Below are 14824 nucleotides of genomic sequence, written 5' to 3'. Positions count from 1 at the left end.
TAATGTAAATAAGAAATTGTTTTTAGTGACTTGTCTGGTAAAATAAAGGTTAAATATAAATAAATACAATTAATAAATAAATGTTCCACCTCTTCCCCCACAGAGATTGGACTTCTCTGGCATCGAGCCTGACGTGAAGCCGTTTGAGGAGCGAGCTGGTCACCGTATCGCGGTCACCTGTCAGGACCTCACATTCTCCCTGCAGTGCTCCATCAACGAGAACGATGGCGGAGCCACAAATGTACGGCAGCCGCTGTGCTGGCAGCGCCGATGACACCGGCACCAAATTATACATGATTTATGGCTATAGTGGTCGAAAAATAATATTCATTAAATTATATTAATTTTAAATTTAAAGGAATTGCTGAGTCTGCTAAATAAAATGCCATTTGTATTAAAACAAAAACAGGAAAGTAATGACATTTATATAAGCATTTTTTTTGCATGTTACACACTCTAGAATGTAGTATGTGTGTCACAACATGTCTGGTTCATTTAACATATCATGCATCTGGAGACCGGAATTCAGAGATGGCATTAGAGTACGGTCCAGGGTGTCCAAGGCTTGCTGAATGGTTTTATTTACTTCCTTTAAAGTATCGCACTCTGTTTAGTATGTTTAACAGTGTGTTACGAATGTCTATTGAAGGATGCTAGAGCTTCAGTTTCCTACAGAAATAAAAGAAAATGTTAACTATGCTTTCAAAGGGTCATTGAGGCAGTGCATTTTTCAATCAGTGTTCTGCTCCCTGACACAGTGAGGTTTCTGATGCACAGAGTGGATGCTGATGCACAGGGAGGTTTCTGATGCACAGAGAGGTATCTGATGCACAGAGAGGTTTCTGATGCACAGTGAGGTTTCTGATGCACAGTGAGGTTCCTGATGCACAGAGAGGATGTAGCAGACAGCTCTTCCAGGGCCTTAGCCCAGTGATTTCTTTGCTTTTGATAGAGCCTTGCTGAAGCATTAATTAATGAATGTTATCAAGGCTCTGGGGAGATGGTGCCCCCCCCCCCCCACAACCCCTGCTGAAGCTGTGACAAGCTTAATATTATTACTATATAATAATATATTTCTTGGCATGTCCTGAAAGGAAAGCTTTGACACCGATTAGTGATGCATCCTGCCAGGCTGGGAGAATCCCAGCTGTTTTCTAATGCCTAATAGCTTCTTCTGCAACCTCTGGTGGGCATCTGATCAACACTTGGGTTATCAGGTTGGCACAATGAAAGTAAAGGGCCTAACTGTGAATCCACATATCTGGCCTGTTAATATGCAGCATTGAATGGATGCAGTGTGCTGTAATGTTACAGAATGCATAGGCTCTTAAAATCTGTAAGCACAGTTTAGTGTTGTGTATCAGTATACTCAGTAAATTGTAGGCATGTAGTAAAATGCACTGCTGTTATGTGTATTACGGTATAGTACCATGTAAGTGAAAATGGTAGATTACCTGGATGCAAATAACATTCTGAGGGATAGCCAACATGGATATAGTAGAGGTAGATCCTGTTTAACGAATTTACTTGAGTTCTTTGAGGAAGCTACAGGAGAAATTGATCACAAAAAGGCCTATGATGTGATCTACTTAGATTTCCAGAAGACCTTTGATGTTGTCCCCTACAAACGGCTCTTGCTTAAGCTCAAAGCTGCAAGGATTTTGGGAACTGTAGCGGCTTGGATCGAAAACTGGTTAATTGACAGGAAGCAGCGAGTAGTTATTAGAGGCACAATGTCACAGTGAGCCTGCGTTCATAGTGGGGTACCACAGGGTTCAATTTTAGGACCACTATTGTTCCTAATTTACGTTAATGATATTGACACCATTACAGACTGAGCTGATACCTGGCAGATGAAATTTAACATAGATAAATGTAAGGTAATCCATGCAGGGAGCAGAAATATAAAATACCGATATTTTATGGGTTCCACTGAAATAAAGGTAGCTAATTACGAGAAAGATCTCAGTGTGAATGTTGATGCTTCCATGTCTCACTCTCGCCAGTGTGGGGAAGCAATAAAAAAGGCCAATAGAATGTTGGGTTACATCTCTAGGTGTGTGGAGTTTAAGTCAAGGTGATGCTACGATTATATAATTCCTTGGTAAGATCCCACCTAGAATATTGTGTGCAGGTTTGGTCACCATACCTTAAAAAGGACATCGCTGCCTTGGAAAGGGTGCAATGTAGGGTGATGAGAATGATTTCTGGTATTAGAGGAACGTCTTATGAGGAGAGGTTAGCTGAGCTGAATCTCTTTCGCCTCCAGCAAAGGAGACTAAGGGGGGACATGATCCAGGTGTATAAGATTCTAACAGGTCTCAATGCTGTTCAGCCAAATGGCCACTTCGACATTAGTTTAAATACTAGAACTCATGGCCATAAGTGGAAATTAGCGGGAGAACATTTTAAAATGAATTTGAGGAAGAACTTCTTTACACAGCAGTGTAGCTAGTGTAGCGCAAGCTAAAACCCTGGGTTCCTTTAAATCAGAGCTAGATATTTCAACAACTCTGAGCTATTAATTATGTTTTCTCCAAAGGAGCTTGACGGGCCAAATGGCCTCCTCTTGTTTATAAATTTCTTATGTTCTTAATGCTCGTGCCTGACAGGTTGTGTTACCCCTCCCCACCCACAGGTGGAGCCATTCTTTGTCAGCCTGGCGCTGTTTGATGTCTCCAAGGGATGCAAGATCTCGGCTGACTTCCACGTGGACTTGAACCCCTCCTGTGTGCGTGAGATGCTATCTGAGGGTTTGGCTCAGACCATCGTGGAGGCAGGCACTGGGCACTGCAAGGACCTACCCGTCCTGCAGAGGGCGTCAGAGGCATTGTTACGCTTTCCCACACAGGTGTGTACAGTACACCTCATCTGTACCGAGACCCTGACAGATGAAGCACAGCGTCCCCTAATGGCCAGCAGCTGAACACTCATTCCTCCATTTACAAACATTCGGTATCTTAATTTTCCCTTTAACCCAATCTAGGAATTAGCACCTAGATTGTCTGTTTCTGAACACATTTTTGATTATCCGAAGCCCTTTGTTTGAAAGTGGCCCAAATATTTAACTCTCCTCTCCTTGATGTTACTAAAAATAATACCTTCAGCATTTGTAAATTCCGCGGTGTCCCGTAATACCATCATACCTATGTCTTTCACCTCAATCTCTTTTAAATATTAATACAATGGCAGCCTTGTTTGTTTCGAGCAGGGTGAGCTGTAGACCACACTGTGCTTCACGTGTTACACGACAGCCCACCAAGCTGGTCACATGGTGCCTGTAACTGGCGAGACAGACACTCATTTTTGCTGAAATTATGAAAGGCACTAGGACTAAATTCAGAGTCTTGTCTAAAACATTTATTACATGTAAAAAGAATGATAAAACGTCTTATACTGTACGTTCTTTGACTGAGGTCGCTTAGGGAATTCAGATTTTGGGAGTAAGGAGTTGCCCTAGTGGTTGATAAATAGCTGTGCGGAGTGCTGTAGTTGGCCTTCTCTTCCCAGTGAAGGCAGTAATTAATCTGAGCTAGTTTAGAAAATGTTCAGCCGTCTGCATGGTTCAAATTACATGCTGCATACGCCGCTTTGTTGGAAATAACAAACAGTGCTGGTCACTTAAAATACATGTGTGTGAGCGTAATGTTAGGGCTAAGCCTTCTGCTGGTCCTGCCAGCATGAGCTTTAAGGGGGGAATGTGTCCAGGTGGCACTGGGTCTCCCCAGGCGGTCCTCCACGCCTACCTGTCACTGGGAGGGGGGAATGCGAGCTCGGAGCTGGCGGAGCGCACGGGTGGAGAAATCCTGCTCAGTCTCCTGCCCTGGGCAGGGGCTGCCCGCCTGCTGCGACCTGCCTGGCTGCAGTGTGGGGGTGGGTGTAGCTCCCGTAACTCTCTGAGGATAGTTTTTAGTTGGAGGCAGAAACCTCAGGCTTCCGGGGTATTTGTTAGTCACAGAGGAGTGTGCCAGCATGTCCCCGGACACACTTATGGAGACGGAGCTGGATATGTGAAGACTTCCGGTGAACATCAAAGACTCTGAGCGTCACCATGCGCAGACTGTGACTATATACTGTCTCTTTGAAAGTCATCATAACGCAGGGGAGAGCTGGCCGGTCACCACTGCTTTCATTTCCTGTAGAGGTGATGTCATGAGCAGTACCTGGCTATGGGAAGCACTCTGAACCGACTAACCATATACACAGGGCAGTAGCTTCTTTTAATGGCTCATAAACTCACTTGGAGTTGCTGTTCCCTCCTCACACTCGCAGGGCATCTTCTCAGTGACTGATCCGCACCCTGACATCTTCCTAATGGCGCGCATCGAGAAGGTGCTGCAGAACAACATCGCCCACTGTGCGGAGCCTTACACGAAGACCTCTGACATGAGCAAGGTTTGTGTATACTGTGTCAGACGGACAACTGCAGTTACGATTGGCCACGTGTATTTTTGTGTTTCTTCAGCATGTAGATAAGTAGCCTCTGTTGTACTCTGTTTGACCACATTGATAAACCTGTGTATTTCCTGTAGCCATCATTCACACATATAACTTTATTTTGTCCATATTAATTAGCCTATGTGTAGCATATAGGGGTGTTGCCTATTGCCCCGGTATCTTGGACACATTGTTTAGCCTGTGTTTTCCAGTAGCTAAGCTACAGAAAAATATAGTTCATTGTGTGGTTTGTTAGTCACATGTTAGCTTCTATTTTCCCCCCAGACTGCGCAGAAGGTCCTGAAAGCAGCCAGACAGACATGTCAGCGGCTGGGCAAGTACAGGATGCCCTTCGCCTGGGCAGCCAAGTAAGCACTCCTACATGTACAGTCCAGCTTCAACCCCCAGGGAAGATGGACTGTGGTTTGATTTTTCTGTAGGGAATCGCCCAGTTTTGACTAAGAAAGAGTATAGGGGTTAACACCATCAGTGTATCTGCTAAAACAGCTTACAGAGATTTAAAAAAGATTTAACACTCATGTGCTTACAAGTATTCCTGTGCTGCAGCGAAAGTTGTTCCTTTTTTAATCAGGTATATTTCACATTTAATTAAATTTAACAGGTAAGTGTGAAAGAGTAGCAGCTTCCCTCAGGTTACACCCCAGGTTTATAATCGCTTATCCTGCTAAAGCAGATGATTCCCAGTTCCCCATGGACTAAGGTACACATGCGTGATTTTCTCAGGTCACCACTAACTAAAGTACGAAAGTTTTAGCCTTATGTATCCAGGCTTACCCCTGATTAAAGTACATGTGCTTTAACTGGGCCTATCGCAGTGTTTTACTGACTAGTATAGATGGTTTGACTAATTTGTTCCTCACGTTACCTCTAACTGAAGTATGGAAGCTTCCATACTGGTTGTACGCCAGAATGGCACTGACAGAAATACAGTTGTTTTAATAGGTTGTTCCCCAGTTTATCGCTAATTGAAGGACTGGCGCTTCAACTAGATATGTGTGAGTTTACCACCTATTGAAGTACAGGTGCTTTCACTACACATTCTTTAAGCTACTGGAGCCTAGAGCACAGATTTTTTTAGCCAGCTGTTATCCGGTTTATCACTGAGTAAAGAAGCAATTCTTTAAGTTGGTCTTCCCCAGGTTATCACTGAGGCTATGACAGCTCCCCTATTCTCCAGGCAGGTATTCAAGGACTCCAAGGGCAGTTTGGATACGGACGGAAAGTTCTCCCCCCTATACCGCCAGGATAGCAGTAAAATCTCCACTGAAGACCTCATTAAACTGCTGGTGGATATCAAGAAGTGAGTGTAGTCTGCCTTTCACGGAGCGTGAAGATCTGTAAGATTTAATCTGGAAGGCTTTTATTTATACTTGCTAACTTGACCCTTGCTTAGCTAAATCTTATTTGTAATCCTCAATACAGTCAGGTAAATGTATTTATGGTTCATGTCTTTAGGTGTTATGCTAGCTCTTGACCTTCCCTCTCTGATCTGCCCCCTCCAGGCCGGAGAAGAGCAAGCTGCAGGTCATACCAGGGCAGCTGAACATCACCACTGAGTGTGTGCCCCCCCAGTTCTCGGGTACGGCAAGCAGATTGCCTCATGGGCTGCGCAAGCTGATGGGTTGCGCCTCTACTATCCTCTTTCATCATGATGTTCATCTCAGCTTGCTTTTTAATCGCTCTCCTCCTCGCCGCAGATTCAGTCACATCCAGCTATGTCCCGGTGCAGCCCTTCAAGGAGACTTGCACAAGCGTCTCTGTGGAAATAGAGGAGTTTGTGCCCAATGAAGCTCGCTTCCACTGCCCCTTCACTGTCTATAAGAACCGCCTGTACGTCTACCCACTGCAGCTTAAATACGACAACCAGAAAACATTTGCTAAGGTATGAGAACTTATTAAAATATTTGGTAACACTTTACATTAAGTGCACCTTCATAATGCATTCATAGAACATTCAGTGCACCTTCATAATGCATTCATAAAATATTCATAAGTAGCATGCAAGTACACCCTAACATCCTAACATCCCTTAACAGCTTTAATATACATTAATAACAAACATTACATGATTGTACAATTATAATGTGTAGACCCTTCTGGACCCCCTGTGACCCTGCATAAGACATGTGGATATAGAAAATGGATGGATGGATGGAAGATTTAAGTACAGTCTTTGAAGTGGGTGGCAAAGCATTTCACTGCACTTGTGAACATTAACATTCATTGAACCATGAGACTTTTCACAGCGGCTTTTATTTCATACGGATCTAAAATATGGGCCAACCTGGATTTAGTGTTTAATTGTACTCGGCACTTTATTGTTTTAACTACATGTTAATTAGATCAACTAAAAGTTAAACAAACAATTTTAATATATTGGGCTGGGAGTAAAGGACGGGGTCATAGTGAGCTGGTTAATTATGGGGCAGCTCAGTGTTGTGTTTGCAGGATGTTTGCCCTTCTGGATGCTTGCGTCCAGTCGGACTTTGTCTCCGAGCGATTTAAGTTAGTGGTGAACGTACAGCCTTATGCAAAAGTTTGGCCACCCCGTGATAAATAACAGACTTTTGTGACAAACATGTATTTTCCCCGCAGGCACGAAACATTGCGGTCTGTGTGCAATTCCGAGACTCAGACGACGAGGGCACCACCCCCCTGAAGGTGAGTACAGTGGGGTTAACAGTCATACCTGATTTTGTTCTCTAGCATGTCCCAGAATGCAGCTCAGCCTAAAAAATAGGAAATAAATACCAAGACGGAGTTGAAGCCGGTGATTACAGCTGGAAGCAGGAGGTAATGAATGGTGTCCCTGTCTTCAGACTGCACTCATGCAGTAAGAACCGCCCTAAATATTTGTGGGTGGAAACCTTCATAAAGCTGCACACAAGTAATTTTTTCCATGAGACAGAGCAAAAAAAAAGACAACTGCAACTTTCGGGGGGGGGGCAGCATGAATGAGAGCAGTGCCGACCTCCCCCTGCAGTTCTATAGCCATTAGTGAAGCTGTCATACAGGAGTGTGGTTACCATGACGCACATGAAATCGCCAGGGGCTGGGATGGTGACACCTTGAGGCTGTCATTAACACACACACTGGTACACAAACTTACCCATAGTACTCTGGGTGGAGTCTCTCTGCAAATGTGCCCTTTTCATTAATAGATATTCCAGTATTATAACAATGGTAAAGTAACCAAATCTCTGCTCAGATTAAATCAGAGGAGGAAACTGCTGTTTTGCCTCAGTATTAGGTTGCTTAAATAAATATTCAGTCAATGGTATACAAAGTTATAATGCAGTGACACTTGACACAAACGCTGGTAAATTACTTTTGGCTGAAGGATCTGTTCCCACAGTCGATGTTGTATTTCCTCCTTGGAAATGGAGCAGAGGTCAGATGCTATGAAGAGATTTATAAAAGACTTTCTGGGATAACCTGATTTCAAGTGTTTCGATAATGTAATATAAAAGATCTCCCTTTCGAAGTTTACATTGTAAACTACAATAACTATGAAACTTCATAAAATCCATCAAGGTAACAGGATCGGCTGTACAAACAAAATAAAATGTCACAAAGCAGAGTCAACTACCTTTCAATGACTGGTCTTTTTTGGATTTCCACTGGGCCCACCACCCCAGGGCACACACAGTGTACGATCAGTGGCTGTTTGTCAGCACGGGGTCAAGGGAGTAGACCAGATATTCTCTGCTTCACTACTACATCACCTCTTTAGTGACAATTTGTTTGAAAGTAATTGCAATTTATGGTTCTATGACACAATGTGTACTGTAATGTCGTGTTATGTATACGAAGGGTCTGTTTTTTAAGGTTTATCAGTAGTTATCTTATCTTGGGGTGAATGGTTTTTATAAGCCATGCCGTCATTACTCTGTGACCAGCGGCAGCTTGAATTCAGAGGTCGCTGTTGTGTGTTTGTTTCCATGGAACAGTGTATCTACGGAAAGCCAGGGGAGCCACTTTTCACCACAAGCGCCTTTGCCGCCGTTCTACATCACAACCAGAGCCCCGAGTTTTACGACGAGGTGAGCATGTGCGCAACACTGCTTGACTTCCTGTCCAGGTCCTGAAAGCCTCTCTCATTATTGTGAAACCGAGGAGGTGCAGACATATGGAGATAATTCACCAAGTAGCTGGCGAAGATTTACAAAGTAGGATTCTGCATGTTTTACACATTTCAGGGGCAATGTTCTGCGTCCCACTGGTTTGTATCATGTTTAGTTAAGTTAGAGACAACTTTAGTTAAGTTACTAAAGTAAGTTACTCATACTTCCATGTCTTAGCTCCAGGTCTCCTTGCCAGCAGACCATGAGGGTGCCTAATTATAATCACTCTATTCCATCCTTCAGCCTCTGTTTCCTGTGCATCTTTTAGCTGCAATGAAGGGCCAGGTTCTTCAGAGTTACATATTAAGACTTTAGAGTCATTAATGTTCATCGCTGGAATGAGTCATCTCTTAATCATATAAAGCTTGTTAGCCAAAGCTGATTCTAAAATTAGATCTCTCAAGGTTGTCGTTAAAGGTTCATATGGCCTCCTGGCTTTTTCCAGGTGAGCAAAGCTATTATGACTTGAGTGGGATCCGCATATTCAGTGGAGCCGCACCCAAATAATTTCAGAATTTTGTCATTATTTAGGTTAGGTGGTGTGATCTGTTGACATAAGCATTCTTTGCCAATGGGTCAAGGAAGTCCTTATGATGATTAAACATTCCTAATGGAGATGTTGACAGCGGTAAATCATTTTATTTAACAACTAAATAAGCACTTCCAGCATTATTCTTTGTATCATACAAATGGATCTTTGTATTGTGAAATGGATTTTAAGTTATTCCTTTATTATTTCCTTAATGCCACCCTTATTCTTGTATACCCACTATTTACACTACAGTTAAGAATTGGTAGCATTAATAGCGTTGAACATTCTCTCCTCTCCTGTTTCCCTGAAGATCTATCTGTGGGTGGTTTTGAAGGTAAAACCTGCTAATGGAGCACATGCTGTGCAGGACAATTTTTTTAGGGGGGAAATTATTGTTACTGAAATCTGAATTCCAGTTACAATTTAGTAAATACCCTAAAATAAAGTACTTCTAAATTTGGGTTATAATTTTGAAATAATCCTGTCCAATGGTTTCTCTTGATTGGAATTCTCTTCAGGGTTTGTTGTGAGATCCTACAGTATCAGTACAGTTACTTCAGGGACTGGGAACATGCTGTAATGAGTTATTTATTTTGATTTTGCCAAAAATGTTTTTTTTTTTTAGCTGAGTCACTAAATCAACCTTGCCGCTATTTGACTGCCAAGCTGCCTTCAGATCCTAGATTTTTTTGCATGTTATGAAGCCAGTTCTTAGTCATTAGTTCTAATTAATAATGGCTGTATTACAGTTGTTTCAATAGTAACATTATCTATCCATTTTCCAAACCGCTTATCCTATTGGGTCGTGGGGGGTCCGGAGCCTATCCCGGAAGCAATGGGCACAAGGCAGGGAACAACCCAGGATGGGGGGCCAGCCCATCGTAGGGCACACTCACACACACACACACACACACACTCCTATGGGCAATTTAGTAACTCCAATTAGCCTCAGCATGTTTTTGGACTGTGGGGGGAAACTGGAGTACCCGGAGGAAAGCCCACGACGACATGGGGAGAACATGCAAACTCCGCACACATGTGACCCAGGCGGAGACTCGAACCCGGGTCCCAGAGGTGTGAGGCAACAGTGCTAACCACTGCACCACCATGCCGCCCCATAGTAACATTATATATAATATAATATAACATAATATAATATAGAATCTTTCAAGGCATACAGTAGGTTAGCGGAGCTTACATATTCCTGCCTCTCCGCTAGTGAATGGAATATTATTCCTCAAAGTTAATGATGTCATTTTCAGAAAGTCAAAGGAGCTGACATGGAATTCTCTTGAGGCCATATTTATTTCTCTTTTGCCACTTCTGCTTGATGCCCCCTTGTGGACAACTTTGAATTTTTTTTTTATATTATTGATATTGATAAAACGCAGAATAAATTTTTATGTGCATTTAAGTGTAATTGCAGTTATGAATAGAAATTAAATGAAACAGATTTTTTTCAGATTTTTTTTCTAAACATATCTGGCTTTCCTCCGGGTACTCCGGTTTCCCTCCACAGTCCAAAAACATGCTGAGGCTAATTGGAGTTACTAAATTGCCCGTAGGTGTGCATGTGTGAGTGCATGGTGTGTGAGTGTGCCCTGCTATCGTGCCCATTGCTTCCGGGATAGGCTCCGGACCCCCCACGACCCAATAGGATAAGCGGTTTGAAAGATGTATAATGTTCTGAATGCTGAATGGTTGCCTGAGGCGTTAACCATTACGCTGCATTTTTTACAGGTCAAGATCGAGCTGCCAGTCCACGTCCACAGCAAGCACCACGTCCTCTTCACCTTCTATCACATCAGCTGCGAGATGAGCACCAAGAAGAGAGAGGGTGTGGAGACCCTGGGTGAGGGTCCAGTTAGCCGCCTCATGCACACAGAGAGCCTGCGTGTACTGGGCAGAGAAGAAGGGCAGGAGGAGAAGGTTAATCCTAAAAGGAATCTAGCCATAAGGCAACATCATCTGCTTAAAAAGTTTCAGTTTTTATCTGTGTTCAGTTTTTCTGCGGTTTGAGTTTAGATACAAATAATAAAAATTAGAGTATGAAGAGAGTGAACGGATATATTTACATATGGATAGATATAATGCTCTGGTTACCTCCTACAGTGCAAATACTTGCAGTTAAGCAGACTGCTGTGTGTATGGGGGCATGTATATATTACATTATGAGGACCAAATGCCTTCACAGTGCGACATAAACCTGTTATTTTGACCTGTGGGGACAGCCCAGGGTGTACCCCTGCCTTGTACCCTATGCCACCACCGATAGGCTCCTGGTTCCCCTTGACTACACACTGGAGGTTTGAAGATAGATGGATGGATACATTACATGACATATTCCTTGAATGTGGGTATGCAGGTTGAACATTGAATTGAGGGACTTGCTATCTCCCACCCTGCAGTGGGATACTCCTGGGTCCCCCTGCAGAAGGATGGCTGCGTTCAGTCCGCAGAGCTCCAGCTGCCTGTGGCTGCCAACCTGCCCGCTGGCTACCTGAGCGACAAGACCCAGGACGGCCGAAAGGTGGGGCTCCCTCTAGCACTCCGGGTGTGACTTCCACCCAGCTCTACGCCTGTCTTTTATTATTTATTTTTTTATGTGTTATATGTTTGCATGAGTCTTTCCTGTCGTTCCAAAAATCTCCGTGTGCCAGGGTGTTCCTGGGATACTGTCTCTCTGTCTCCCTCTGTTGGATGAACGGTCATGGAAAATAGATGGATTTTCTGTGATAATGTTTGTATCGTTTTTTTTTGTATACAGTGATTTTCTGGTTTAATTCTTACAGCGCTCTATGTTCCACACAATTCCTGCTTGTTTTTTCACTCCAGGCTGCATCTGAGATCAAGTGGGTGGAAAATGGGAAACCGCTGTTTAAAATGAGGAGCCATTTAGCATCAACAATATATACTGAGGTACTGGTTTACATCCTAGCTGGCCATCACTGCGGACAGCACAGTCAATCATGTCATGGCTTTATGCCATACATTCCCGATAATACTTGATGGACAGGATGGCCAAAATCTGCTGTTATGAACGACTGCCTTGCCCACCATTGTACAGTTAGGTGAAATGGAAACTCCAAAATGTGTAATTGTGTGTGTAGACAGTGTGACAGACTGGAATGGAGTCCTGGATAACCCCCCACCCCAGCCCCCCACCCAGTCTTGGTCTAGATGTTTCCTTTCTGAACCTGAACTGTCCACCTGTGAAGAGGTTACTGAAGATGGATGTATAGGACTAAGTGTCAGTCACCAGATGGAGACCTTTCTACATAAATGAGCCTGACGTGGAACATTACAGGCCATTCGAGTCTGTTTAACGAATAGCATGTGTCATATGAATTAATTAAGTCATAGATTAACAATCAATTATGAGCTAAGGCATAAAATGTAAAAGAGGGGCTGCTCCCTGAAGGGTCAGTGACAGATGCTCAGTGCCTGGCATGGTCTGTGAGGTCTTAACTGGTCTGGATCCCCATGTGCCACTGCAGGACCCACATCTGCACAGGTTCTTCCAGCACTGCCAGTTGCTGAAGTCTGGTTCTGAGGACAATCTGGCGGAGCTCGTCAAATACCTCAAGGTACGGGGGTGGAGGATTTGTCCGGGGGTTGTGTCCCAGCTTTCCGGCCTTAGGTCTTCCTACCCTGTCTGACTGTCTGTCTGTCTTGCGTGACGTCTGTGCGTATGATATTTGAGAGCTGTGCTTTGTCGGCGTTGAAATATGCCAAAACATATTAATAGGAAACGTGATCCCTCGTGTTTAAGGAACATGCACCATGTGCTTTTGGCTCTTTTCATGTGATTCTCTGATACTTTGCAAAATGTGGAAGTTTAATAGGAATTTAACCCAGAGCTAATGCTGACTGTGTAATGTGTAACTGACCTGCCCTGAAGGAACGAATGGATGAATAAATGAATGAATGAATGAATGAATGAATGAATGAATGTCCTAAAGTATCTGCTGTGCAATCTTTCTTCATACTAGTGCCTACATGCCATGGAGGCTCATGTCATCATCAAGTTCCTGCCCACGGTGTTAGTCCAGCTATTTGAAGTTCTCACCATGTCCACCAAGGAGACCCAGGAGATAGCTGTCAACTGCACACGGTCAGTCAGCCAGACCTGTCATTGGGCCAAATCCAGATCCCTATCAATATGCCTGCACCATATTTTCTGAGGTTTGTTACTGTAGTCCAACCCACTTGCTAAGTTTAAAAGCACCCAATGCCTTCTTTTCCAGAGTGATCATCCACATTGTCTCACTGTGCCACGTAGAAGGACTGGAGCACTATCTTCGCTCCTTTGTCAAGGTAGAATGAATTTTAGCTACCAGTTTATTATCGTCATGGCACACGTGATGGAAGAATTTTATTTTATTTTTCTCAGATAGCCCTTTCCCAGGTCTTGAAAAGGTTTTCATGCATAATGAAGATCAACCACCAAAAGAAGTAGTTTAGTTTGGCACCTACAAGTGCTTAGTTTAAACTAAAATGAACTGAAATTTCATGATTTGCCATTTGCACAAGTATGAGTAAAGGTACATCAGAATGCTTCTCTTCCCATATCCCATCATGCTTTCTTGTGAGACACACACACACAGGTTTGTAATTATTTCCTTGTGAGGACTCCATTCAATGACCATGGCTGGCTAGCTGGTTAGCAGAACACGCTGCCTTAGCGTCTCCTTAATAAGGAATGTGTTCATTCAGTATTTAGTGTAGGCACTGTTCACGGGCGACAGAGGGCCCCGAACATATGGTTCGGGTGGCGGCAAACACAGCCACTGCCCTGCTCTAATAGTTGAACTCCTGTTGAATTCCTGCATTTGAACTGGATTGAAACGCTTGAATTGTCAATTTTAATTGAATTAATTTAATCGTTGTGTTTTACAATATAGTATGTGTTCGTGACCAAAAAGTCTGTGGCTGGGAGCTCCGTAACCACACATGAAGTTCTGGCCAATTCAATGGCCTCCATATTGAAGCAGACTGCAGATTTCATCACCTGCAACAAACTGCTTAAGGTGAGAGACACGCTCATTAGCTGTTGTTAGATGTCATTCATATCGTACGGTGGGCTAATGGTCCATACGGGTGTGTATTTGCAAAATGGCAGTCAAAAGGCAGATTGCAAGGGTGAGCTCACTTCTCCCTTTAACAGCTGTCTTGTGTACCTTTGCTAGTCTTTAAAATGACATGTATAACACTCTCATTATTGTGTGAATGAAGGCATGCGAGACAGAACCACCTTAAGCCAAAATCATACTGCCAAGTAATTCACTCTCGCTTACATTCTGTCCAAGAAAAATCAGAAAACAGTGTTTAAAATGATTCTGTTGCTACCCACTAGATGGCAGTACAACATAATGCAGTAACTTTGCCATGTATCAGTCATATGCACACGCAGTCTTGCCCTGATCACAGTAGGTTGCATCCCTGAAATATGTTACCAGAAATTAAGTTATAGGACTATGCACATACCTTTGTGGGGACTCTCCATTCATTTCTATTGGGAAAACTCTAATTCCAACATGACGGCCTTAACCCCTACCCAGCCCTAACCTTAACCATAAGTACCAACAAACGATGAGATGTTTGGCGTTTTTAGTTTTTGATTTCATTCATACGTCAAAATAACAGGTTTTTGTCACATTTTGGGGAACATGTGGTCCCCACAATGTAATATAAACATAATTGACACACA

The 14824-nt window shown here is 43.3% G+C and overlaps 1 protein-coding gene across 4 annotated transcripts in view; it reads left to right on the top strand.

The window, feature by feature from the left end:
- The window catches only part of dock11 (dedicator of cytokinesis 11), a 64125-nt gene that overhangs the window by 17765 nt on the left and 31536 nt on the right, over positions 1-14824 (top strand). For all 4 annotated transcript variants that reach the window (XR_007400287.1, XM_049027436.1, XM_049027434.1 and 1 more), the window contains exons 11-26: positions 104-241; positions 2639-2851; positions 4273-4395; positions 4723-4805; positions 5636-5758; positions 5961-6037; positions 6156-6340; positions 7054-7119; positions 8409-8501; positions 10855-10966; positions 11523-11644; positions 11950-12033; positions 12612-12701; positions 13107-13228; positions 13362-13431; positions 14019-14144. Coding sequence is in view for 3 of the 4 variants with exons in the window: in XM_049027436.1 (XP_048883393.1) it covers positions 104-241; positions 2639-2851; positions 4273-4395; positions 4723-4805; positions 5636-5758; positions 5961-6037; positions 6156-6340; positions 7054-7119; positions 8409-8501; positions 10855-10966; positions 11523-11644; positions 11950-12033; positions 12612-12701; positions 13107-13228; positions 13362-13431; positions 14019-14144 (1827 nt within the window). In the remaining variant the exon portion in view is untranslated. The remainder of the gene's footprint in view (positions 1-103; positions 242-2638; positions 2852-4272; positions 4396-4722; positions 4806-5635; positions 5759-5960; positions 6038-6155; positions 6341-7053; positions 7120-8408; positions 8502-10854; positions 10967-11522; positions 11645-11949; positions 12034-12611; positions 12702-13106; positions 13229-13361; positions 13432-14018; positions 14145-14824) is intronic.

This window comes from Brienomyrus brachyistius, chromosome 10 (assembly GCF_023856365.1).
Source record: "Brienomyrus brachyistius isolate T26 chromosome 10, BBRACH_0.4, whole genome shotgun sequence".
NCBI lineage: Eukaryota > Metazoa > Chordata > Actinopteri > Osteoglossiformes > Mormyridae > Brienomyrus > Brienomyrus brachyistius.
This window is presented reverse-complemented; position numbering and strand designations above follow the sequence as displayed.